This window comes from Salmo salar, chromosome ssa09 (assembly GCF_905237065.1).
Source record: "Salmo salar chromosome ssa09, Ssal_v3.1, whole genome shotgun sequence".
In the NCBI taxonomy this organism is placed as follows: domain Eukaryota; kingdom Metazoa; phylum Chordata; class Actinopteri; order Salmoniformes; family Salmonidae; genus Salmo; species Salmo salar.
This window is the reverse complement of record NC_059450.1, coordinates 82,220,254-82,247,631: the sequence shown is the minus strand read 5'-3', so window position 1 is coordinate 82,247,631 and position 27,378 is coordinate 82,220,254. Positions and strand designations below refer to the sequence as shown.

The 27,378-nt window shown below is 46.6% G+C and overlaps 1 protein-coding gene across 1 annotated transcript; it reads left to right on the top strand.

Moving 5' to 3' along the window:
• mtnr1ab (melatonin receptor 1A b) lies at positions 1-26,498 on the top strand. Its single transcript, XM_014212815.2, has 2 exons — positions 1-372; positions 24,447-26,498. The coding sequence occupies exons 1-2, from the start codon at positions 186-188 to the stop codon at positions 25,307-25,309; spliced, it is 1,050 nt and encodes a 349-aa protein (XP_014068290.1). The 5' UTR covers positions 1-185; the 3' UTR covers positions 25,310-26,498.
• Positions 26,499-27,378: the final 880 nt, after the last annotated feature.

Here is a 27,378-nt window from a genome sequence, read left to right as displayed (position 1 = left end):
GAAGATGATGCAGGGCTATAAAAGTGTAGCTGCGTGTAGTGGCAGAAGAATTGAACTTGGGCACTCAGAAGAGGACCAAGCTACAACAGGTGAAAAAGAAGTTTCAGCTGCGCAAAGACGGCTACTATGGAGCGCAAACCTGAGATGTATTACGAGACTGAGAGAAGGTGAAGAGATACGATAAAATGATAAGAAATGAAAGCGGTCTGACGAACGGTTCTTCAGTGGCCCCCAACGACACTACCCTGAATCGCCCTCCATGGGTTGCGACAACTTTGGGATGCTTTCTGATTTTCACCATTGTCGTTGATATTTTGGGCAACCTCTTGGTCATTATCTCCGTGTACAGAAACAAAAAACTCAGAAACGCAGGTAAGTCAAAGTAGCCTAACCCAATAAAACGTATGTATTTTGAAAAGCATACTGCCATTTGCTGTAGTCTTTTACAACAAAATGAAACGTATTTCTCTATCTTCATTTCTTAGTTGTATCATCCTGTTGCAGGAGAACTTTCCTGTAATGCAGGAAATTAAAAACTTGTAGTGTATTTAAGGTTTAAAAAGGCTTCTGAAGTTGGTCATTTCCACTTTGATATTTCAGACATGATTTTCTCTTACGAAAAATGTAGCAACCCCAACAAAAAAGTAAATTCATTATAATTCACATAACTCACACTTCCTGTTGCTGCAGGATTATTTTCTTGCTTTAGCAAACTGGCTCAAATTAAGATCCTACATCTGTATTCTGCATAAGTACAAGCCACCGAGATGTTCTGTGGAGATAGATGAGAGCATGAGAGCCCTGGGCATAAGCGACATAGGCGGTCGCAGAGGGCCCTCGACAGACCCTGACTTAGGAATTCAGTCCGGGTCTGTTGAACTGTTGAGCGTTAGAATAGTAGAATACACAAGGTGCAATTTCATCAGCAGTGTTCCTCTTGTTATGTCAGTCACTGACAGTCACTCAATTAGCCCATGTCAACAAAAATTAGATTGGTAAATTAGTCTACCCAGCTATCTAAACTTGTAGAAATCATGGCAGAATTTCTGACCGGGCCCGGTCTTCCTTTACATTCTAAAATTAATTTCCTGCAATGCTACACATTTTACAATGGGGTGTAGAGAAAATGTTGCAGTTTTAATGCAACTTTTCTCAAATTCTATACATTTTGCCATGGCTTATGCCATGTTAATATGATATCTGATTCAGAGTGACCTTTCATTCTAACCTCATTCTGTTCAGCATCACATAGTAGATCTATCCTCATTACTGTAACCTCATTCTGTTCAGCATCACATAGTAGATCTATCCTCATTACTGTAACCTCATTCTGTTCAGCATCACAGAGTAGATCTATCCTCGTTACTGTAACCTCATTCTGTTCAGCATCACAGAGTAGATCTATCCTCATTACTGTAACCTCATTCTGTTCAGCATCACATAGTAGATCTATCCTCATTACTGTAACCTCATTCTGTTCAGCATCACAGAGTAGATCTATCCTCATTACTGTAACCTCATTCTGTTCAGCATCACAGAGTAGATCTATCCTCGTTACTGTAACCTCATTCTGTTCAGCATCACAGAGTAGATCTATCCTCGTTACTGTAACCTCATTCTGTTCAGCATCACATAGTAGATCTATCCTCATTACTGTAACCTCATTCTGTTCAGCATCACATAGTAGATCTATCCTCGTTACTGTAACCTCATTCTGTTCAGCATCACATAGTAGATCTATCCTCGTTACTGTAACCTCATTCTGTTCAGCATCACAGAGTAGATCTATCCTCATTACTGTAACCTCATTCTGTTCAGCATCACATAGTAGATCTATCCTCATTACTGTAACCTCATTCTGTTCAGCATCACAGAGTAGATCTATCCTCATTACTGTAACCTCATTCTGTTCAGCATCACAGAGTAGATCTATCCTCGTTACTGTAACCTCATTCTGTTCAGCATCACAGAGTAGATCTATCCTCGTTACTGTAACCTCATTCTGTTCAGCATCACAGAGTAGATCTATCCTCGTTACTGTAACCTCATTCTGTTCAGCATCACAGAGTAGATCTATCCTCGTTACTGTAACCTCATTCTGTTCAGCATCACAGAGTAGATCTATCCTCATGTTTTAAATATTTTTATTTATTGAACTAGGCAAGTCAGTTAAGAACAAATTCTTATTTATAATGACGGCCTACCCTGGCCAAACCCGGACGACGCTGGGCCAATTGTGCACCGCCCTATGGGACTCAATCACAGCCAGATGTGATGCAGCCTAGATTCGAACCAGGTACTGCAGTGACGCCTCTTGCACTGAGATGCAGTGTCTTAGACCACTGTGCCTCTCGGGAGCCCGATGTTCTGTGATGTTCAACATCACAGAGAAAATCTATCATCATTACTGTAACCTCATTCTGTTCAGCATCACAGAGTAGATCTATCCTCATTACTGTAACCTCATTCTGTTCAACATCACAGAGAAAATCTATCCTCATTACTTTCACCTTATTCTGTTCAGCTTCACAGAGTAGATCTATCCTCATTACTGTAACCTCATTCTGTTCAGCTTCACAGAGAAAATCTATCCTCATTACTGTCACCTTAATCTGTTCAGCATCACAGACAATGTTCCCTCCAAAAAATGTTGGTACTGAGAAATGTTAGGTCTGCTGAGCGCGAACTTGAACCTTGTGAAAATTCTGTGCAACTTTCAGCATGCGTTTACTTTGAACACTGAAACTGTACCCGCTTTAAATTACAGTTTGAACAGTAGTCAAGTAGGCTACTGTAGCTATTTTATCATAATGTTGGCCTACCTGTAGTCCTACCAGCGTGGCTGGTAGGCCTACAATGGCGAAAATGCATCCCATAACATTTTAACATGTAAATAGCTGTAATATCATTCAGGTAACATTCCATGAGACCTTTGCAAAAAAAATTATACAGGGCTTGAGATTAACCTGTTTTCCACTTGTTCTTCAGATAAGGAGGTTACTGAAAATGTTGTTCTGTTGTTTGATGCAAGAAACCACTTTACAAAATAAAATGCATTATTATTCCCATACCATTATTACAGAGAATCAGAGAAATTATGCTACCCTCTGCCTATTGGCTACTTAGCTTATTCAAGCCTTTCTCAAAATACAGCACTGCCCCTTTAAGACAAAAAAACCCCTCTTTACCTGACTCGCTTTTCAAAGATGTCTAGAAGTGTACATGTTTTGTGCTCTTGAAGGAGCAATCACTCCCCCATTGCTGATTACAAATTATCTATAACTGGGCTAATAACTCACTATCTAGCAAAGGATATGAACAAATGTGCACACCTGGCTACATGCAGCTCTTATGCTTATGCTGTAAACACAGTCCAGTTCAAAGTGAATGGCCACAGATCCATATATGGCAATGGTCTATTTGCATATATGCCTCCTGCAGCTTTGATTGGTTATGGCATTTTGTTTTGGTATGTTGCATTGAAAGTGGCTAATATTGCGTTGAATCGATCACAATTCCCACAGTAAAAGGAAACATTGATAGTGTTAACTAATGGGGAAAACTCTAGAAAGTTAAGTGAAGTTCAACCTCATGATTCTCTGTGCAGGCTGATATTTCTTCTGTGCGGCAGTCCCGGGGGAGCTGTGCGCCCGTGTGCGCAGCTTAGAGGAAACATTGATCACAGAGTAGATTTATCCTCATTACTGTAACCTTATTCTGTTGTACATCACAGAGAAGATATGAATAATGTGTGAAACAGGCTAGCTGCTGTGTACGGTCACACTGCATTATACAGAGAGGTGTGTGTTGTTGTGGAGGCTCAAGCTGCAACTTAATGATCCTCTAGATTAAAAATCACTTTACAAAAGAGCAACATTGACTGGTATTGGTGCAGGTACTGTAGTGCTGTAAGTGTCATGATTAGGGTTGCAGAATTCTGAGAACTTTCAATAGATTCCCTGGTTTTCCAGAAATCTTGGTTGGGGGATTTCTGGTAAACCAGGTCATTTATTGAAAGTTCCTGGAAGATTGCAACCCTAATTGTACAACCAACATTTATTCTGTAGAGCTGCTGTTATTTTATTCCATGCAGTCCTTTTCATTTGAGTTAACCTTCATTGATGGAACCTTAGGTTACCACATGAGCGGAACACAATCATATTGCTGCTTAAGCCACTATTTTTAGCAGCAGCAGGTAATTGGCTCCTTATCAAACAGATCAATAAAATCTAAATGTATTGGTCGCGTACACATGTTATTGCAGGGGCAGCGAAATGTTTATGTTTCTAGCTCCAACAGTCAGCAATATCTAGCAGTACAATAACAACACACACAATACCAAAAAGAAAAAGGGGTAAAGACCTCCGAACGAACAACATCGTAACAAGCAGCACGGACCCAGCCCATAGTTTCTCTTGTGTCATGTTCGTGGAGGGGTTCTCGCTGGTGCTACTACCAAACCTTCAGGTACCCCCCTCCTCTGCCAGTTAGACAGGATGGCTTCGTGTTGATAATTGTCTGGCCTGGGGAATCACCTTTGTTACAAAGTAGAGTCACAGTTGAATCTATAAATGTATTCATATTGCATTCTTTAATCTGCACCAAAGGGAGTAATGGCAGCCACCAGATTATTCATGAATGCTTTATAACATAACGTTAAGATATAAATATAGTCACTTTATGGTTTATTTATTTAGGAGAATATACAGTATATGTGCATAATGCATTCTAGAGCCTACATGTTGTTAACTCTGACTGTGACTCCTGGACACTGAGTGGACAAAACATTAGAAACACCGGCTCTCTCCATGACATAGACTGACCAGGTGAGTCAAGTTGAATGCTATGATCCCTAATATTTATGCAACCAAAGCTTACACAGTACTTAACTCCACTGAATATTAATTGTTTCCAATTACCATAAAGTTAAGTGCTTAAATATAACGTACTGATAAGCACGGAGCAAATTGAATTGCCCTTTTAAAGTCAGCTAAATATTTTCTGATATTGTAAAAATTATTGTCAGAAATTTTAGAAGTGTTTGTCAACTTAGTGCAGGAGGGAGTGCAGTAGTAGCCTCATGTTTTTAAACAACTTTGCTTTGGAAATTAAATGATTGCAAATGTCTTCCCTGTGGCTCAGTTGGTAGAGCATGGTGTTTGCAACGCCAGGGTTGTGGGTTCGATTCCCACGGGGGGCCAGTACAAAAAAAATATATATTAATAAATGTATGAAATGTATGCATTCACTACTGTAAGTCGCTCTGGATAAGAGCGTCTGCTAAATGACTAAAATGTAAATGTCTCTCCACCTCTCTCTCTCCTCCACCTCTCTCTCTCTCCTCCACGTCTCTCTTCCTCCACCTCTCTCTCCCTCCCCCACACCTCTCTCTCTCCTCCACGCCTCTCTCTCTCCCTCCCCCACGTCTGTCTCTCTCTCCTCCAGGCCTCTCTCTCTCCCTCCTCCACGTCTCTCTCTCCTCCACCTCTCCCTCCCCCATGTCTCTCTCTCTCCTCCACGTCTCTCTCTCACCTCTCTCTCTCCTCCACCTCTCTCTCTCTGCCACGTCTCTCTCCCTCCCCCACGTCTCTCTCTCTCTCTCCCCCACGTCTCTCCCTCCTCCACGTCTCTCTCCTCCACGTCTCTCCCCCACGTCTCTCTCTCTCCTCCGCGTCTCTCTCCGCCACGTCTCTCTCTCTCCTCCACGTCTCTCTCTCTCTCTCCTCCCCCACTCCTCTCTCTCTCTCCTCCACGTCTCTCTCTCTCTCCTCCACGTCTCTCTCTCTCTCCTCCACGTCTCTCTCTCTCCCCCACGCCTCTCTCTCTCCTCCACGTCTCTCTCTCTCCCCCACGCCTCTCTCCCTCCTCCACGTCTCTCTCTCTCTCCTCCACGTCTCTCCCTCCCCACGTCTCTCTCTCTCTCCTCCACCTCTCTCTCTCTCCCCCACGTCTCTCCCTCTCCCTCCACGTCTCTCTCCCTCCCCCACGTCTCTCTCCCTCCCCCACGTCTCTCTCTCTCCTCCACCTCTCTCTCCCCCCGCCACGCCTCTCTCTCTCCGCCACGTCTCTCTCCCTCCCCCACGCCTCTCTCTCTCTCCCCCACGTCTCTCTCCCTCCTCCACGCCTCTCCCTCCCCCACGTCTCTCTCTCCTCCACGCCTCTCTCTCTCTCCTCCACGCCTCTGTCTCTCTCCTCCACGTCTCTCTCTCTCTCTCTCCTCCACGTCTCTCCCTCCCCCACGTCTGTCTCTCTCTCCTCCACGTCTCTCTCTCCTCCACGTCTCTCTCTCTCTCCTCCACGTCTCTCTCTCTCCCCCACGTCTCTCTCCCTCCCCCACGTCTCTCTCCCTCCCCCACGTCTCTCTCTCTCTCCTCCACGCCTCTCTCTCTCTCCCCACGTCTCTCTCCCTCCCCCACGTCTCTCTCTCTCTCCCCCACCTCTCTCTCTCCCCACGTCTCTCCCTCTCTCCTCCACCTCTCTCTCTCCTCCACGTCTCTCTCTCTCCGCCACGCCTCTCTCTCTCCGCCACGTCTCTCTCCCTCCCCACGTCTCTCTCTCTCTCCCCCACGTCTCTCCCTCTCTCCCCCACGCCTCTCTCCCTCCTCCACGTCTCTCTCTCTCTCCTCCACGTCTCTCTCCCTCCCCCACGTCTCTCTCTCTCTCTCCTCCACGTCTCTCTCTCTCTCCCCACTCCTCTCTCTCTCTCCTCCACGTCTCTCTCTCTCCCCCACGCCTCTCTCTCTCTCCCCCACGTCTCTCTCTCTCCTCCACGCCTCTCTCTCTCTCCCGCGTCTCTCTCTCCTCCGCGTCTCTCTCCCTCCTCCACGTCTCTCTCTCTCTCCTCCACGTCTCTCTCCCTCCCCCACGTCTCTCTCTCTCTCTCCTCCACGTCTCTCTCTCTCTCCCCCACTCCTCTCTCTCTCTCCTCCACGTCTCTCTCTCTCTCCTCCACGTCTCTCTCTCTCCCCCACGCCTCTCTCTCTCTCTCTCCACGTCTCTCTCTCTCCTCCACGCCTCTCTCTCTCTCCCGCGTCTCTCTCTCCTCCGCGTCTCTCTCCCTCCCCCACGCCTCTCTCTCTCCGCCACGTCTCTCTCCCTCCTCCACGTCTCTCTCTCTCTCCTCCACGTCTCTCTCCCTCCCCACGTCTCTCTCTCTCTCTCCTCCACGTCTCTCTCTCTCTCCCCCCACTCCTCTCTCTCTCTCCTCCACGTCTCTCTCTCTCTCCTCCACGTCTCTCTCTCTCCCCCACGCCTCTCTCTCTCTCCTCCACGTCTCTCTCTCTCCTCCACGCCTCTCTCTCTCTCCTCCGCGTCTCTCTCTCCTCCGCGTCTCTCTCCCTTCCCCACGTCTCTCTCTCTCCGCCACGTCTCTCTCCCTCCTCCACGTCTCTCTCTCTCTCCTCCACGTCTCTCTCCCTCCCCCCACGTCTCTCTCTCTCTCTCCTCCACGTCTCTCTCTCTCTCCCCCACGCCTCTCTCTCTCTCCCCCACGCCTCTCTCTCTCTCCTCCACGTCTCTCTCTCTCTCCTCCACGCCTCTCTCTCTCTCCTCCGCGTCTCTCTCTCTCTCCGCGTCTCTCTCCCTTCCCCACGTCTCTCTCTCTCCTCCACGTCTCTCTCTCTCCCCCACGTCTCTCTCTCTCTCCTCCGCGTCTCTCTCTCTCCTCCGCGTCTCTCTCTCTCTCCGCGTCTCTCTCCCTTCCCCGCGTCTCTCTCTCTCCTCCACGTCTCTCTCTCTCCCCCGCGTCTCTCTCTCTCTCCCCCGCGTCTCTCTCTCTCTCCTTCGCGTCTCTCTCCCTTCCCCACGTCTCTCTCTCCTCCACGTCTCTCTCTCTCCCCCACGTCTCTCTCTCTCTCCCCGCGTCTCTCTCTCTCTCCCCCGCGTCTCTCTCTCTCTCCTTCGCGTCTCTCTCCCTTCCCCACGTCTCTCTCCCTCCTCCACGTCTCTCTCTCTCCCCCACGTCTCTCTCTCTCTCCCCCACGTCTCTCTCTCTCTCCCCCACGTCTCTCTCTCTCCTCCACGTCTCTCTCTCTCCTCCACGTCTCTCTCCCTTCCCCACGTCTCTCTCTCTCCCCCACACCTCTCTCTCTCCCCCACGTCTCTCTCCCTCCCCACGTCTCTCTCCTCCACGTCTCTCTCTCTCCTCCACGTCTCTCTCTCTCTCCTCCACGTCTCTCTCTCTCCTCCACGTCTCTCTCTCTCCCCCACGTCTCTCTCTCTCCCCCACGTCTCTCTCTCTCTCCTCCACGTCTCTCTCTCTCCTCCACGTCTCTCTCTCTCTCCTCCACGTCTCTCTCCCTTCCCCACGTCTCTCTCTCTCTCCCCCACGTCTCTCTCTCTCCTCCACGTCTCTCTCTCTCCTCCACGTCTCTCTCCCTTCCCCACGTCTCTCTCTCTCTCCTCCACGTCTCTCTCTCTCCTCCACGTCTCTCTCTCTCTCCTCCACGTCTCTCTCTCTCCTCCACGTCTCTCTCTCTCCCCCACGTCTCTCTCTCTCTCCTCCACGTCACTCTCTCTCTCCTCCACGTCTCTCTCTCTCTCCTCCACGTCTCTCTCTCTCTCCCCCACGTCTCTCTCTCTCTCCTCCACGTCTCTCTCTCTCTCCTCCACGTCTCTCTCTCTCCTCCACGTCTCTCTCCCTCCCCCACGTCTCTCTCTCTCTCTCCTCCACGCCTCTCTCTCTCTCCCGCGTCTCTCTCTCCTCCTCGTCTCTCTCCCTCCTCCACGTCTCTCTCTCTCTCCTCCACGTCTCTCTCCCTCCCCCACGTCTCTCTCTCTCTCTCCTCCACGTCTCTCTCTCTCTCCCCACTCCTCTCTCTCTCTCTCTTCCACGTCTCTCTCTCTCTCCTCCACGTCTCTCTCTCTCCCCCACGCCTCTCTCTCTCTCCTCCACGTCTCTCTCTCCTCCACGCCTCTCTCTCTCTCCCGCGTCTCTCTCTCCTCCGCGTCTCTCTCCCTCCCCCACGCCTCTCTCTCTCCGCCACGTCTCTCTCCCTCCTCCACGTCTCTCTCTCTCTCCTCCACGTCTCTCTCCCTCCCCCACGTCTCTCTCTCTCTCTCCTCCACGTCTCTCTCTCTCTCCCCCACTCCTCTCTCTCTCTCCTCCACGTCTCTCTCTCTCTCCCCCACGCCTCTCTCTCTCTCCTCCACGTCTCTCTCTCTCCTCCACGCCTCTCTCTCTCTCCTCCGCGTCTCTCTCTCCTCCGCGTCTCTCTCCCTTCCCCACGTCTCTCTCTCTCCGCCACGTCTCTCTCCCACCTCCACGTCTCTCTCTCTCTCCTCCACGTCTCTCTCCCTCCCCCACGTCTCTCTCTCTCTCTCCTCCACGTCTCTCTCTCTCCTCCACGTCTCTCTCCCTTCCCCACGTCTCTCTCTCTCTCCTCCACGTCTCTCTCTCTCCTCCACGTCTCTCTCTCTCTCCTCCACGTCTCTCTCTCTCCTCCACGTCTCTCTCTCTCCCCCACGTCTCTCTCTCTCCCCCACGCCTCTCTCTCTCTCCCCCACTCCTCTCTCTCTCTCCCCCACGCCTCTCTCTCTCTCCCCCACGTCTCTCTCTCTCTCCTCCACGTCTCTCTCACTCCCCCACGTCTCTCTCTCTCCTCCACGTCTCTCTCTCCTCCACGTCTCTCTCTCTCCTCCACGTCTCTCTCTCTCTCCTCCACGTCTCTCTCTCTCCTCCACGTCTCTCTCTCTCCTCCACGTCTCTCTCTCTCTCCTCCACGTCTCTCTCTCTCCTCCACGTCTCTCTCTCTCTCCTCCACGTCTCTCTCTCTCCTCCACGTCTCTCTCTCTCTCCTCCACGTCTCTCTCTCTCTCCTCACGTCTCTCTCTCTCCTCCACGTCTCTCTCTCTCTCCTCCACGTCTCTCTCTCTCTCCTCCACGTCTCTCTCTCTCTCCTCCACGTCTCTCTCTCTCCTCCACGTCTCTCTCTCTCTCCTCCACGTCTCTCTCTCTCTCCTCCACGTCTCTCTCTCTCTCCTCCACATCTCTCTCTCTCTCTCCTCCACGTCTCTCTCTCTCTCTCCACGTCTCTCTCTCTCTCCTCCACGTCTCTCTCTCTCCTCCACGTCTCTCTCTCTCTCCTCCACGTCTCTCTCTCTCTCCTCCACGTCTCTCTCTCTCCTCCACGTCTCTCTCTCTCTCCTCCACTTCTCTCTCCCTCCCCCACGTCTCTCTCTCTCTCCTCCACGTCTCTCTCTCTCCCCCCACGTCTCTCTCTCTCCTCCACGTCTCTCTCTCTTCTCCACGTCTCTCTCTCTCTCCTCCACGTCTCTCTCTCTCCTCCACGTCTCTCTCTCTCTCCTCCACGTCTCTCTCCCTTCCTCACGTCTCTCCCTCTCTCCCCCACGCCTCTCTCTCTCCCCCCACGTCTCTCCCTCTCTCCCCCACGCCTCTCTCCCTCCCCCCCACACCTTGATCTCTCTCCCCACGCCTCACTCTCTCTCCCCATGCCTCGCTCTCTCTCCCTATGCCTCCCTCTCTCTCTCCCTCTCTCTCCCCCACGCCTCGCTCTCTCTCCCAATGCCTCCCTCTCTCTCTCCCTCTCTCTGCCTCCCACGCCTCGCTCTCTCTCTGCCTCCCACGCCTCTCTCTCTCTCTCCCCACGCCTCGCTCTCTTTCCCCACACCTTGGTCTCTCTCCCCACACCTCGCTCTCTCTCCCCACGCCTCTCTCTCCCTCTCTCTCCCCCATGCCTCGCTCTCTCTCTGTCTCCCATGCCTCTCTCTCTCCCCCCCACGCCTCGCTCTGTGTCCCCCACGCCACTCTCTCTCTCCCCCACGCCTCTCTCTCCCCCCACGCCTCGCACTGTCTCCCCCACGCTGCTCTTTCTCCCCCCGTTGCCTCTCTCTCCCCACACGCCTCGCTCTCTCTCCCCCAACGCCTCTGTCTCTCTCCCCCGTTGCCTCTCTCTCCCCCCACGCCTCTCTCTCTCTCCCCCACGCCTCTCTCTCTTTCTGTCTCCCACACCTCGCTCTATCCCCCACGCCTCTGTCTCTGCCATGCCTCGCTCTCTCTCTCTCTCTCTCTGTCTCTGTCTCTCTCCCACGCATCACTCTCTCTCTGTCTCCCTCTCTCTCCCATGCCTCGCTCTCTCTCTCTGTCTCTCTCCCTTTCTCCTCCACGCCTTGCTCTCGCTCTCTGTCTGTCTCTCTCCCTCACTCTCTCAATCTATCGCCCTCTCCTTTTTCTGTCTCTGTCTGTCTGTCTCTCTATCACTCTCTCTCTGTCTCCCATGCCTCTCTCTCTTTTTCTCTTTCTCTTTCACTCTCCCTCTCTCTTGAGTTGCAGTTTACATCCAGAATCATATTCCAGCAAAACAACGTAAGGACTTAATGTTGAATGGATTAGAGGCACTATGGGTACAGGTGTATTTACCACATTTAAAACCTTTACTAGTTGGTTACTGCTATAGGCCACCTAGTGCTGATGTCAAATATCTTGATGGAATTTGTGAAATGTTGGATAAGGTATCTGATGAAAATAGGGAAATATATTTTTGGGGAGATATGAATATGGATTTTTTTAACACCAACTGTCCAATGAGAAATAAACGTATTTCTGTTGCCAATGTATATAACCTGACCCAAGTTGTGACATTACCAACCAGAACGTTCACAAATAGGTCCGGTTTCACATCATCAACTTGTATTGATCACATTTTTACTAACATGGCTGAACATTGTTCTAAAGCTGCATACGTGGCACTAGGTTGTAGTGACCATAACTTGGTTGCACTCACTAGGAAAACTAAAATACCAAAGGCTGCCCCTAAGGTAATCTACCGAAGGTCCTACAGAGGGTTCAATCAGGACTCACTCACTAGGAAAACTAAATACCAAAGGCTGGCCCTAAGGTAATCTACCGAAGGTCCTACAGAGGGTTCAATCAGGACTCACTCACTAGGAAAACTAAAATACCAAAGGCTGGCCCTAAGGTAATCTACCGAAGGTCCTACAGAGGGTTCAATCAGGACTCACTCACTAGGAAAACTAAAATACCAAAGGCTGGCCCTAAGGTAATCTACCGAAGGTCCTACAGAGGGTCCAATCAGGACTCAATCACTAGGAAAACTAAAATACCAAAGGCTGGCCCTAAGGTAATCTACCGAAGGTCCTACAGAGGGTTCAATCAGGACTCAATCACTAGGAAAAATAAATACCAAAGGCTGGCCCTAAGGCAATCTACCCAAGGTCCTACAGAGGGTTCAATCAAGACTCATTTGTGGATGAGATTAAGAATGTGAAATGGTTAAAAGTGTGTAGTAAGGATGATCCTGAAATGTCACTAAGTTTGTTTAAAAATGTATGATGTGAAGGGTGATGAAAAGAACTGTGGAGAACATTGAACGTGATTATGGGTAGGAATTCGAACATGTCCGGCTCTTTTGTTGAATCAGAGGCTATATTTCTTACAAAATCAAACGACATCGCAAACTACTTTAATTAATATTTTACAGGCAAAGTGGACAAGTCCAGGAATGCTATGATTCCAACTGATGGCTCCATGTCATATACCCTTATAAAAGATTGTATCATGAAGGAGCAATGCATGTTTGAATTTCACCAAGTAGAAAGGGAAGAGGTAGAAAGGATGCTGCTGTCTCTTTCGGATGACAAGTCACCTGGTACAGATAATCTTGACGCCAAATTGCTTACAGTTACAGCTAACCAAATATCCATATTTTTAATAAATGCTTGATGTATGGGGTGTGCCCAGAAGTCTGGAAAGAGTCAAAGGTTATTCCACTACCTAAGAATAAAAAATCTGCATTCACTGGTCCTAATAGTTGTCCTATAAACTTGCTGCCTGTGTTAAGAAAATTATTGGAAAAGATTTTATCTGTACAAATCAATGATTATTTCTCATGTAATGGTCTGATAACGGGTTTCCAGCATGCATACAAAGAAGGGCATTCTACGAGTACGGCCTTATCACAAATGACAGATGATTGGTTAAAGAGTATGGATGACAGGAAGTTAGTTGGTGCTGTGTTGCTAGATTTCAGTGCTGCTTTTGATGTAAATGATCATAAACTGTGACTAGATAAACTAAAACGTTATGGTTTTAAGTCTGCAGCTCTATCCTGGATGGAAATCTATCCAGGAGAAGGCAAAAAGTGTTCTTTAATGGTAGCTTTTCAAAAAGTAAAGATATACTCTGTGATGTTCCTCAAGGAAGCTGCCTAGGCCCACTTCTCTACTCTATCTTTACTAATGATTTACCTTCAGTAATGAACAAAGCAAGAGTGGTAATGTATGCTGATGACTCTACAATGTATAGCGCAGCATCCGAATTTAATGCGTTAAAAGATGAACTGAGTAGTGAACTAAGAATGGTGTCTGAGTGGGTTGATATGAACAAATTGGTGTTGAACATTTCTAAAACTAAATGTATTGTATTTGGTTGAAGATATATGATTGCTGATGATCCCCAGTTGAATGTGTAGATGAATAGAATGCATGTAGAGTAAGTGAAAAAAACAAAACTACAAGGTGTCATGTTGGAAGCAGCTTTATCATGGTCAGAACACATAGATAATATTGTTATTAAGATGGGTAAGGGAATTACTGTTACAAGAAAATGTTCAGAGTATGTAACATCTAGCACTCTGAATCAGATGATTCAATCCCTGGTCCTATCACACTTAGAGTACTGTCCAGTTATATGGTCAATCCCTGGTCCTATCACACTTAGAGTACTGTCCAGTTATATGGTCAATCCCTGGTCCTATCACACTTAGAGTACTGTCCGGTTATATGGTCAATCCCTGGTCCTATCACACTTAGAGTACTGTCCAGTTATATGGTCAATCCCTGGTCCAATCACACTTAGAGTACTGTCCGGTTATATGGTCAATCCCTGGTCCTATCACACTTAGAGTACTGTCCAGTTATATGGTCAATCCCTGGTCCTATCACACTTAGAGTACTGTCCAGTTATATGGTCAATCCCTGGTCCTATCACACTTAGAGTACTGTCCAGTTATATGGTCATCTGCATCAAAGAAATATATAAAAAAGCTCAAAATCGCCCAAAACAGGGCTGCCAGATTAGCACTTCATTGCTCTATCCGTATAAAGGTTAAATTAAAAAATAAACATGCATAACCACCAAACCAGACAGGTAAATTCAGGGCATCTAAGACAACCCAAGCCAAGGACAAATCATCTTAAATCTACAGTTTTATATAGAGCCATAGCTGAATGGAACTCTTTACCAATCCATATTTCTCAGGCAAAAAGTAAATCCACCATCAAGATTATTATTTTTAAATACATCTAATGAGATAAACCATATGACTGCACAGGAAATAGAAAGTATCAACTGAATGTTAAATGTGTTTCCTGTCAGGTATTTTAATTGTCTGTATTGTCTACTTGTTAAATGTTTGTAAAGTCATCATTTGTAATTGTTTGTAATGTCTTATTAATTGGTGTTGGACCCCAGGAAGATTAGCTAACGTTACGGCATTAGCTAATGGGGATCCTAATAAAAAATCACAAATTCTCTCTCTTTCTCTGCATATGAGCGACAAGGAGTGCTAGAGGTCATTATGGTTTTGTTGTTGTGTCTTTGCATGTATTCCATTGATTCATTCATCGATCCTGTGGCCATGTGACATTAGATCTGGAGGTAAGGTCCAGCAGTATTTCCCATCTGGACAGCTACACTTCATTAACTGAATGAGACCTCATAAGACAATGTTATTTTCTCAGGATTTTTAGGCACTATCTTTACTTTGGCCTGTGATGTTTCATTCTAAAGATACACCATATAAGGTAGTTGGTATGTACCGCTATCGTTCTATCTCCACCACCATCTCTTCCTCCAGTATCTACTGTATGTTCTGGGGCCTCCCTCCCCCTACCCACCAACACTCCCATTAGCCTCCTGTTCATTCTGTTTGTCCAGTGTGCTGTGAAACTGTCCCCCTGGTCCACAGAGGAATACATAATGACCAGAGCAGACACTCCCTCCCACTAGACTCAAAACACACACCCTGCCACAGCCACATAATATCTCCAACAAAGCCCCAACCAAGCATGTATTTAGAACCTAATTGCACTCTCATTGTTCCTGAATGACACGCCACAGTTGCTCCGCTCGCTCCCCACGCTGTCTCTTTTTTCTATTAAACAAATTCAGCTCGTGAGACTCTGTATACTGTGCCACCACTGTCTGTTTGCATTAGTCAGCATGGGCTGCTTGGTAAGACTGATCTTAACACACCCTGGGTAACTACAGCGTCACTCTGCCAATAACCAGCGCATCAGCTCACCTCACCCACCGTGCGCTTAGGGAACTAATATGCAGCTTAAGGTTCTGCTGTTCCCATGTACACAGCGCCACAACCAAGGGAGAGACCTTGGAAATGTTACATGTCATTTGAGATCAAGTTAGCAGAACTGAGCATCTGTTTTTTTTTGCACTGAGCAAAACAACAAAACACAAAAGTGTCTGAGTAGAGCAGAGAAAAGTAGAGCAGAGTAGTGTAGAGTAGAGCAGAGAAAAGTAGAGTAGTGTACTGTAGAGCAGAGAAAAGTAGAGTAGTGTAGAGCAGAATAGAGCAGAGTAGAGCAGAGCAGAGTAGTGTAGAGCAGAGCAGAGCAGAGCAGAGCAGAGTAGAGTAGAGTAGAGTAGTGTAGAGCAGAGCAGAGAAGAGCAGTGTAGAGTAGAGTAGAGCAGAGTAGTGTAGAGCAGAACAGAGCATAGTAGTGTAGAGTAGAGCAGTGTAGAGTAGAGTAGAGCAGAGTAGTGTAGAGTACAGTAGAGTAGTGTAGAGTGGAGCAGAGTAGTGTGGAGCAGAGCAGAGCGTAGTAGTGTAGAGCAGAGTAGTGTAGAGTAGAGCATAGTAGTGTAGAGCAGAGCAGAGTAGTGTAGAGCAGAGTAGTGTAGAGTAGAGCAGAGCATAGTTGTGTAGAGCAGAGCAGAGCGAAGTAGTGTAGAGCAGAGCAGAGTAGTGTAGAGTAGAGCAGAGCAGAGCGTAGTAGTGTAGAGCAGAGCAGTGTAGTGTAGAGCAGAGCAGAGCAGAGTAGAGCAGAGCAGAGCGGAGTAGTGTAGAGCAGAGTAGTGTAGAGTAGAGCAAAGCATAGTAGTGTAGAGCAGAGCAGAGTAGTGTAGAGCAGAGCAGAGTGGAGTAGTGTAGAGCAGAGCAGAGTAGTATAGAGTAGAGCAGAGAAAAGTAGAGTAGAGCAGACTAGAGCAGAGTATTGTAGAGTTGAGCAGAGTAGTGTAGAGCAGAGCTGAGCAGAGTAGAGTAGAGCAGAGTAATGTAGAGCAGAGCAGAATAGTGTAGAGCAGAGTAGTGTAGAGCAGAACCTAGTAGTGTAGAGCAGAGCAGAATAGTGTAGAGCAGAGTAGTGTAGAGCAGAACATAGTAGTGTAGAGCAGAGCAGAGTAAAGCAGAGTAGAGCAGAGCAGAGCAGTGTAGAGTAGTGTAGAGTAGAGCAGAGTAGTGTAGAGCAGAGTAGTTTAGAGCAGAGTAGTGTAGAGTAGAGCATAGTAGTGTAGAGCAGAGCAGAGTAGTGTAGAGCAGAGCAGAGTAGTGTAGAGTAGAGCAGAGCATAGTTGTGTAGAGCAGAGCAGAGCGAAGTAGTGTAGAGCAGAGCAGAGCAAAGCATAGTAGTGTAGAGCAGAGCAGAGTAGTGTAGAGTAGAGCAGAGCACAGTAGTGTAGAGCAGAGTGGAGTAGTGTAGAGCAGAGCAGAGTAGTGTAGAGTGGAGTAGAGCAGAGTAGTGTAGAGTAGAGCAGAGAAAAGTAGAGTAGAGCAGAGTATTGTAGAGTTGAGCAGAGTAGTGTAGAGCAGAGCTGAGCAGAGTAGAGCAGAGTAATGTAGAGCAGAGCAGAATTGTGTAGAGCAGAACATAGTAGTGTAGAGCAGAGTAAAGCAGAGTAGAGCAGAGCAGTGTAGAGTAGTGTAGAGTAGAGCAGAGTAGTGTAGAGCAGAGCAGAGTAGTTTAGAGCAGAGTAGTGTAGAGCAGAGCAGAGTAGTGTAGAGTAGAGCAGAGCACAGTAGTGTAGAGCAGAGCAGAGTGGAGTAGTCTAGAGCAGAGCAGAGTAGTGTAGAGTAGAGCAAAGCATAGTAGTGTAGAGCAGAGCAGAGTAGTGTAGAGCAGAGCAGAGTGGTGTAGAGCAGAGCAGAGTGATGTAGAGCAGAGCAATGTAGAGCAGAGTAGTGTAGAGTAGAGCAGAGCACAGTAGTGTAGAGCAGAGTGGAGTAGTGTAGAGCAGAGTAGTGTAGAGTAGAGCAAAGCATAGTAGTGTAGAGCAGAGCAGAGTAGTGTAGAGTAGAGCAGAGCACAGTAGTGTAGAGCAGAGCAGAGTGGAGTAGTGTAGAGCAGAGTAGTGTAGAGTAGAGCAAAGCATAGTAGTGTAGAGCAGAGCAGAGTAGTGTAGAGTAGAGCAGAGTGGAGTAGTGTAGAGCAGAGCAGAGTGGTGTAGAGCAGAGCAGTGTAGAGCAGAGTAGTGTAGAGTAGAGCTCTTCTCTACTGCTTTCTTCTCTCCCAGTCTCTCTTAGTGGGTCTGATGTGAATTGGGTGCCTGGGACAGTCATATCAACTGAAGCTCACTGCTCATTCAAGGGGAACTCTGTTACACATTACACATCTACAGTTTATGTTAAATAGAGTGGGACTCCAGCTCCACTTGATGTGATTGGAGTGGGACTCCAGCACCAAGCCGCCTCTATGACTGTGGAGGACTTAGAATCCTCGTTTCCATTCCACACTCACATGGCCTGTTGAGCTCTCTGTCAAACTGTTGCATCTTATTCGGTATGATTAGTATAGATTATCATTTCTGTCCCACTACTATTGATTTCTTATTATTGTTCCTGTTATTTTATGCAAATTGACCAAAAAACGTATAATGACTTTAATCTATGAAGTATCTTGTCTCCGCAGTACAAGAAGAACAAGGAAGTAGTTAAGTACAGTATATGTGATGCATCTGTTAGGGATACAATGCATTATGATTAGTCCGGCAGGCCTGCAGTGTCTTGGGGCCAAAACTGTTGAGGCTAACATGCCGACCAGACTGCTCGCGCGTGTGCATCCATGTGCGTCATTGTGCGCATGTTGATTTTGTCCACCCACACCAGATGTGATCAGGACACGCATGTTGAAATATCAAAACGAACTCTGAACCAATTGTATTAATTTGCGGACAGGTCGAAAAGCATTAAACATTTATGGAAATTTAGCTAGCTAGCTTGCTGTTGCTAGCTAATTTGTCCTGGGATATAAACATTGGATTGTTATTTTACCTGAAATGCACAAGGTCCTCTACTCTGACAATAAACTCACAGATAAAAGGGTAAACCGAGTTTGTTTCTAGTAATCTCTCCTCCTTCTGGCTTCTTCTTCTTTGGACTTTATATGGCGGTTGGCAACCAACTTTAAGGTGCATTACCACTACCAACTGGACTGGAGTGTGGACCTCGCTTCATCTTTCAATCACCCACGTGGGTATATGCTCCTAAAACCCACTGAGAAGATGGCATGTTGGTATATGCTCCTAAAAACCAATGAGGAGATGGGAGAGGCGGGACTTGCAGCGAGGCAAGCGTCACAAAAAGAACCAAGTTCTATTTTAGTGCCTGGCTACGCAGATGCTCGGTGACGTGCGCGGGCAGTGTGGGTGCAATGATTGAACATGTACAGAACCAGTCAAAAGTTTGGACACACCTACTCATTCAAGGGTTTTTCTTTATTTTTACTATTTTCTATGTTGTAGAATAATAGTGAAGACATCAAAACTATGAAATAACACATATGGAATCATGTAGTAACCAACCTTCCAGAAGGACAACCATCTCTGAAGCACTCCACCAATCAGGCCTTTATGGTAGAGTGGCCAGACAGAAGACACTCCTCAGTAAAAGGAACATGACAGCCAGTTTGGAGTTTGCCAAAAGGCACCTAAAGGACTCTCAGACCATGAGAAACTAGATTCTCTGGTCTGATGAAACCAAGATTGAACTCTTTGGCATGGATGCCAAGCGGTAGGTCTGGAGGAAACCTGGCACCATCCCAAAGGTGAAGCATGGTGGTGTCAGCATCATGCTGTGGGGATGTTTTTCAGCAGCAGGAACTGGGAGACTAGTCAGGATCGAGGGAAAGATGAACAGAGCAAAGTACAGAGAGTTTTTTTATGAAAACCTGCTCCAGAGCTCTTAGGACCTCAGACTGGGGAGTTGGAAGGTTCACCTTCCGTAAGGACAACAACCCTAAGCACACAGCCAAGACAACGCAGAAGCGGCTTTGGAACAAGTCTCTGAATGTCTTTGAGTGGCCCAGCCAGAGCCTGGACTTGAACCCAATCGAACATTTCTGGAGAGACCAGAAAATAGCTGTGCAGCGACATGCCCCATCCAACCTGACAGAGCTTGAGAGGATCTGCAGAGAAGAATGGGAGAAACCCTCCAAATACAGGTGTGCCAAGCTTGTAGCGTCATACCCAAGAAGACTTGAGGCTGTAATCGCTGCCAAAGGTGCTTCAACAAAGTACTGAGTAAAGGTTCTGAATACTTATGTAAATGTAAAATGTATGTTTTCTTTTTTTTATGAATGTGCAAAACTTATGAAAAACTGTTTTTGCTTTGTTATTATGGGTATTCATTTCTTGCAATTCCATCAATTTTGTCATTGGATTTTGTGCTGTGTATGTAAATACTGTTTTCAACATTTCTTAATTTCTTGTTGTTTTTATTTCTATATATTTCTGTTATGTTTGTTTATCCGCATTAAAGCTCAATTTAAATGTAAAGGCAATGATCCCACGTTCGCGGAGACTGCTATCACAGTAAACGCTGCATATGTCGACTTAATCGGAAATTACCATTACATTTTAATGCAGATCTTAAGCGATACTTCCGCGGTACAGATTGAACCCAGCCCTAAGCCTCTCTTTCACTCACTTTCACTGCAGCGTCAAAAAGAGGTTGTCAAATGAGGAAAACTGATCATTAAATCCAAGTTATATCATTTATCATGAAGATGTAAAACATTTAAGGATTCTTTCCAATGTAATGTATCATAAAGACATAAAACATTGAATGATTATTTCCAAAGTAATGTATCATAAAGATATACAATTTTGAATGATTATTTCCCAACAAAACAATCCCTCATGAATTTTAGGGAAAATACATCTAGAATGTCTCCGCAGGAGGTTCGAAGACATCATATTCTGTATCATGCCACTTGTTTTATCATGTTGTACAAATCTTTTGTTATATACTGTATATGTAGCAAAGCAACTGCAGAGTTATAGCATGGTATCTGTTTTCGGCCTGTTGATGTTTGAGAGTATGAGTTTTCTTCATCATGGTAGAGCATGAAGCAGAGATGACCAGTAGTTCCAATTATGAGTGTGTATACACTATATATACAAAAGTATGTGGACACATCTTCAAATTAGTGGATTCGGCTATTTCAGCCACGCCCGTTGCTGACAGGTGTATAAAATAGAGCACACAGCCATGCAATCTCCATAGACAAACATTGGCAATAGAATTGCCTTACTGAAGAGCTCAGTGACTTTCAACGTGGCACTGTCATAGGATGCAACCTTTCCAACAAGTCAGTTCAGGGGTTGATGTTGGGGAGGTTGATGGGTGGTTGATGAGGGGGCTGAGGTGGAGGGATTGATGTGGGGAGGTTGATTTGGGGGGATTGATGTGGGGGAGTTGATGTGGGGGGATTGATGTTGGGGGGTTTTATGTGGGGGTATTGATATGGAGTGGTCGATGTAGCAGGGTTGATGTGGGGCTTGATGTTGGGGGGAGTTTATGTGGAGGGGTTGATGTGGGGGGGTTGATGAGGGGCTGAGGTGGGGGTTGATGTGAGGGGTTGATGTGGGGGGTTGATAAGGGGGCTGAGGTGGGGGTTGATGTTGGGGGGTTTTATGTGGGGGGGCTTGATATGGAGTGGTTGATGTAGCAGGGTTGATGTGTGGGGGTGATGTGGGGGAGTTGATGTGGGGGGGTTGATGTGAGGGGGGTGATGTGGGGGGTTGATGTGGGGCTTGATGTTGGGGGAGTTTATGTGGGGGGGTTGATGTGGGGGGTTGATGAGGGGGCTGAGGTGGGGGTTGACGTGGGGGGTTGATGTTGGGGGTTTTATGTGGGGGGCTTGATATGGAGTGGTTGATGTAGCAGGGTTGATGTGGGGGGTGATGTGGGAGGATTGATGTGGGGGAGTTGATGTGGGAGGTTGATGTGGAGTGGTAGATGTAGCAGGGTTAATGTGGGGGGATGATGTGAGGGGTTGATGTATTGGTTAATGTGGAGGTTGATGTGGGGGGTTGATGTGGGGGGTTGATGTGGGGGGTTGATGAGGGGGCTGAGGTAGGGGGTTGATGTGGGGGTGTTGATGTTGGGGGGTTTTATGTGGGGGGCTGATATGGAGTGGTTGATGAAGCAGGGTTGATGTGGTGGGTGATGTGGGGGAGTTGATGTGGTGGTTAATGTGGAGGTTGATGTAAGGGGTTGATGTGGGGGGTTGATGTGGTGGAGTTGATGTGGGGAGGTTGATGAGGGGGCTGAGGTGGGGGTTGATGTGGAGTGGTAGATGTAGCAGGGTTGATGTGGGGGGTTGATATGGTGGTTGATGTGGAGGTTGACGTTTGGGGCGTTTATGTGGAGGGGTTGATGTGGGGGGTTGATGTGGGGGCTGAGGTGGGGGGATTGATGTGGGGGGGTTGATGCGGGGGGTTGATGTTGGGGGTTTTATGTAGGGGTGTTGATATGGAGTGGTTGATGTAGCAGGGTTGATGTGGGGGGGGATGGATGTGGGGGGAGTTGATGTGGGGGGTTGATGTTGGGGGTTGATGTGGGAGGGTTTATTTGGGGGGTTGATGTGTGGGTTGATGTGGTGGGGTTGATTTGGGGAGGTTGATGTGGGGGTGGATGTGGGGTGGTTGATGTGGGGGTTGATTTGGGGAATTGATTTGGGGGTTGATGTGGGGGCTGATGTTGGGGTGTTGATGGGGGGGTTGATGTGGGGGGATTGATGTTGGAGGGGGGATTTGGGGGTTGATGTGGAGGGGTTCATGTGGGCGTTGATGTGGGGGGGGTTTATGTGGGGCGCTTGATATGGAGTGGTTGATGTAGCAGGGTTGATGTGTGGTTGATGTAGGGGGGGTGATTTGGGGGGTTGATGTGGGGACGGTTTATGTAGGGGGGTTGATATGGGGGTTGATGTGGGGGTTGATATGTGGAGCTTTGATGTCAATGTGGGGGTTGATGTCAGGGGTTGATATGTGAGTTGATGTGGGGGGTTTATTTGGGGGTTGATGTGGGTGTTGATTGGGGAAATTGATATGGGGCTTGATATGTGGAGCTTTGATATCGATATGGGGGTTGACTTGGGGGGGTTGATATGGAGGGGGTTGATGTTGGGGGTTGAGGTGGGGATTGATGTGGGGGTTTATGTGGGGGGGCTTGCTGTGGGGTTTGATGGGGGGGTTGATGGGGGGGGGGTTGAAGTGGGATGGTTGATGTGCGTGTTGATGTGGGTGGGTGAATGTGGGGGTTGATGGTGATGCTATAAACATGCACAAATTCACATAGGAAGAGCAATTTTAAAAGCGCAAGGTCTGTCCAACATGCCATGCCTTCATTTGTCATCTTACAGAAATGATATACACATGAGGAGAAAGCTGAAGTACCTATTCTACCTATCCATTGATGTAAATATATCCCCCAACTGATTCCCAGATCGTCCACTAGATGGCAAAAGGTGATCACATGACATTTCTTACCACTAGAAACCAGTGGAGTGGGGTTTGGGTAGTGAGTCAATGTGCCATAATGGCTGAACGAATTTTCAAGCCTGACATATTAAAATTATTTTAGAGATCAGGGCTTTCAAGTTATGGAGTAAAAAAAAAAAAAACAACAGACAGGTGAGGAAACTTCAAACTCCTTTTCCCATTTACTTTTCCAATTGTAAATGATGAGCTAGCTCAGTGGCGCATATGGAGGATGCATGCAAGGTAATGTAGATGGAGAAGGAAATGCATTGCTTTACAATGACCATCAGGGTGGACCCTTTCCAGCATACTAAATGTTTGCACTTTTGGTAACTTGACCTACATTGCACATTCTATGAATATAACCATAGCGCATGATTTATGGCCTTTACGGGGGGGCGGTGGTGGGGAAGAGACTTATGACATTGCCAGCAGTAACATTTGAGTTCGATTTCCAAAAATATGTCATATTCTTATATCATATGTTGTAGGTTGGAGATCTAGTTAGTCCTACCTGAACAAATTAACATTTGTTGTTTTTGAAACCACAATGAATAAGTGGAGTTGTTCAGAGAAGAGACATTCCTGTAAACTGGTCACCACAGGCTGGTCACCACAGGCTGGTCACCACAGACTGGTCATAACAGTTCTCAACACTATGAAGACTAGCTAGTACAGTAGCTATATTAAGTAGTAGTTAGTATTCTGCAACAGAGCCAATAGCCTGAGCCAAGACTAGCCAGGGGTATTCAACTCTCTTATTCAACTCTTAGGTCCGGAGCCTGCTGATTTTCTGTTCTACCTGATAATTAATTGCACCCACCTGGTGTCCCAGGTCTAAATCAGTTCCTGATTTGAAGGGAACAATTAAAAAAGGCAGTGGAACTGGCTTCGGGGTCCAGAGTTGAGTTTAAGGGGCCTAGGGCATACCTCACATTTTGGGACCTTTTATAAATGTATTCCCCACAGTGCATCATGGTTCCAAACCATTGCTAACAGAGAGGCACACTGTCCCCCAGGATTAGCATTAATGAGACTAGACATAGCAAAACAAGTTCCAGTCCAGGTCACCAGTGGATAGGTCATAATATGGTGGTGTCCAAAATGGCGCCCTATTCCCTATATAGTGCACTACTTTTGACCAGGGCCCATAGAGAATAGGGTACAGGAAATATGGTGCCATTTATGACATAGCCTAAGACATTTATTTGATCATAATAGCTCAAATGACTAGTGTGTGTGTGTGTGTGTGTGTGTGTGTGTGTGTGTGTGTGTGTGTGTGTGTGTGTGTGTGTGTGTGTGTGTGTGTGTGTGTGTGTGTGTGTGTGTGTGTGTGTGTGAGCAGGAGATAAACTTTTCCCAGAGATTCAGCACCATGTGTGGTTAAATCCCATCTAAGAGAGAGAGAGAGCAGTAAAGGTCATTCCATTTCAGTCAACCTGTTACCATTGGGGAATATAGACTGGGGAATATAGACTGGGGAATATAATCCATTGATTTGTTTTTTATGTCATTTCAAATCCCTTCAAATCCTAAATGAAAGCGTTGGGAATCAACATGTACTTGTACACAGCTCTTGAAATATCAAAACAGTACTGGTTTCCAGGGGTATAAAATGTTGATCCTTTCAGATAAGGATATTAGGCAGATTAAAAAATACAAATAAACAGAGCGTTCCTTTGTTTTCCAGGCAACGTGTTTGTGGTGAGCCTGGCTGTAGCAGACCTGGTGGTAGCCTTCTACCCCTACCCTCTGGTCCTCTCCTCCATCTTCAACAATGGCTGGAACCTGGGCTTCATTCACTGTCAGGTCAGCGGCTTCCTTATGGGACTCAGCGTCATCGGCTCCATCTTCAATATCACCGGCATCGCAATCAACCGCTACTGCTATATATGTCACAGTCTTAAATACCACAAGCTGTACAGTGACAAGAACTCCCTGTGTTATGTCCTGCTCATCTGGCTGTTGACTGTGGTGGCCCTGGTGCCCAACTTCTTTGTGGGCTCGCTGCAGTACGATCCCAGGGTGTATTCGTGTACGTTCGTCCAGTCGGCCAATTCAGCGTACACCATCGCCGTGGTCTTCTTCCACTTCATCCTGCCCATCATGATCGTCACCTACTGCTACCTGAGGATCTGGATCCTGGTCATCCAGGTGAGGCGGAGGGTGAAGCCCGAGTTCAGGCCTAGGCTCACGCCGCATGACGTGAGGAACTTTGTCACCATGTTTGTGGTGTTCGTCCTGTTTGCTGTGTGCTGGGCACCGCTGAACTTCATCGGACTGGCAGTGGCCGTCAACCCCGCCGCAGTAATACCCATGATTCCAGAGTGGCTGTTCGTGTTCAGCTACTTCATGGCCTACTTCAACAGCTGCCTTAATGCCATCGTCTATGGACTGCTCAACCAGAACTTTCGGAGGGAGTACAAACGGATAGTTGTCTCGCTTTGCACTGTGACGTTGTTGTTCCCTGACAGTTCCAACGACGCTGTGGAGAGAGTCAAGCCATCCCCTTTAATAACCAACAACAACCAAGTGAAGGTAGACTGCGTGTGAGAGGTCATGAAGGGAGCACTGTGAACAAAGACATACTAAAAACACATCTCTGCTGCATCCAGACTGCAGGCTTATTAATGATGTATATGTACTGAACTGAAGCCAATGACTCTAAGAGTGTGTATGCAGTTTTTAAACAGATTTTTCTCAGTCAAGGTGCATTACAGTAGCTGTATGTTCCCCTCTGTTTAAATGTTTACAATAATGAACAATAGATGTATGTATTTATTTTATATTGACAATGGATAGTATGGCATCATTTCACAGAATAGAGCTGAAAGGGTTTCTTACGTTATGCTATCTTTACCAGTCTACAGTACTTTATCTGTATCTGTATGAGAAATAACATAGTAATGATTGTTACTTCTGACTATAACATCAAAGTTGTATTACATACCGTAGGTTGCTGATGTAAAGGAAATTCAGAAGCTTGAAAAGCAATATGTTTGTTGTGAAGTGTTTCATATGCACTGTGAAATGTGACACAAACATGATAACATGCACATTCCACAGATGGGCTCGGCTCTAGTCATGACTATATGAAGAATAACTCCAAATAAACCATTGCCATAAGACCAATCGTTTAAATAGTGTTAACACATTGTTTATAACAAAAGTGTTTGCTTGTTTAATTTTAGACTAGTGAAATGTGACTAGTCTGTACTGAAATAAATAAGGAAGTAAATAATATGTGTTGCAGGTGGGTTTCAAGAAGTCAGGGCCAGACGGAATATAAACTGTTAAAACTGACAAAAACTGTCAATCTCCTTACTGTAATTGTCATATATGGCTATCTGAGGTGATGTGCTGTAGATCTGTGTGTAAAAGACATTTAAAGTCCAAATCATATATTTTATACTATATATACTTATATGTATAATAGCACTGTACAGTATGTTTCAGTCTACATCTATATACTGTGCTATTTCTAAAACAGTATTTATTTAGTCTCAAAAACTAATGACAAAGAATCCTAAGATAAAGGGCAGCTTGAACATCATTGGCATATAAACACAATAAGACTGATATCCATAACTTCTGCAGTGCAGCAGAAATGTTTGATGCTTCAAATACTGGACACATTCCCATACATACATGTTTTATATTGTGACTCATACATTTTGATAATATAGTGTCGTGGCCAAAAGTTTTGAGAATGACACAAATATTAATTTCCACAAAGTCTGCTGCTTCAGTGTCTTTAGATATTTTTGTCAGATGTTACTATGGAATACTGAAGTATAATTACAAGCATTTCATAAGTGTCTAAGGCTTTTATTGACAATTACATGAAGTTGATGCAAAGAGTCAATATTTGCAGTGTTGACCCTTCTTTTTCAAGACCTCTGCAATCCACCCTGGCATGCTGTCAATTAACTTCTGGGCCACATCCTGACTAATGGCAGCCCATTCTTGCATAATCAATGCTTGGAGTTTGTCAGAATTTGTGGGGTTTTGTTTGTCCACCCGCCTCTTGAGGATTGACCACAAGTTCTCAATGGGATTAAGGTCTGGGGAGTTTCCTGGCCATGGACCCAAAATATTGATGTTTTATTCACCGAGCCACTTAGTTATCACTTTTGCTTTATGGAAAGGTGCTCCATCATGCTGGAAAAGGCATTGTTCGTCACCAAACTGTTCCTGGATGGTTGGGAGAAGTTTCTCTCGGAGGATGTGTTGGTACCATTCTTTATTCATGGCTTCAATTCTTAGGCAAAATTGTGAGTGAGCCCACTCTCTTGGCTGAGAAGCAACCTCACACATGAATGGTCTCAGGATCCTTTACTGTTGGCATGACACAGGACTGATGGTAGCGCTCACCTTGTCTTCTCCGGACAAGCTTTTTTCTGGATGCCCCAAACAATCGGAAAGGGGATTCATCAGAGACAATGACTTTACCCCAGTCCTCAGCAGTCCAATCCCTTTACCTTTTGCAGAATATCAGTCTGTCCCTGATGTTTTTCCTGGAGATAAGTGGCTTCTTTGCTGCCCTTCTTGACACCAGGCCATCCTCCAAAAGTCTTTGCCTCACTATGCGTGGAGATGCACTCACACCTGCCTGCTGCCAT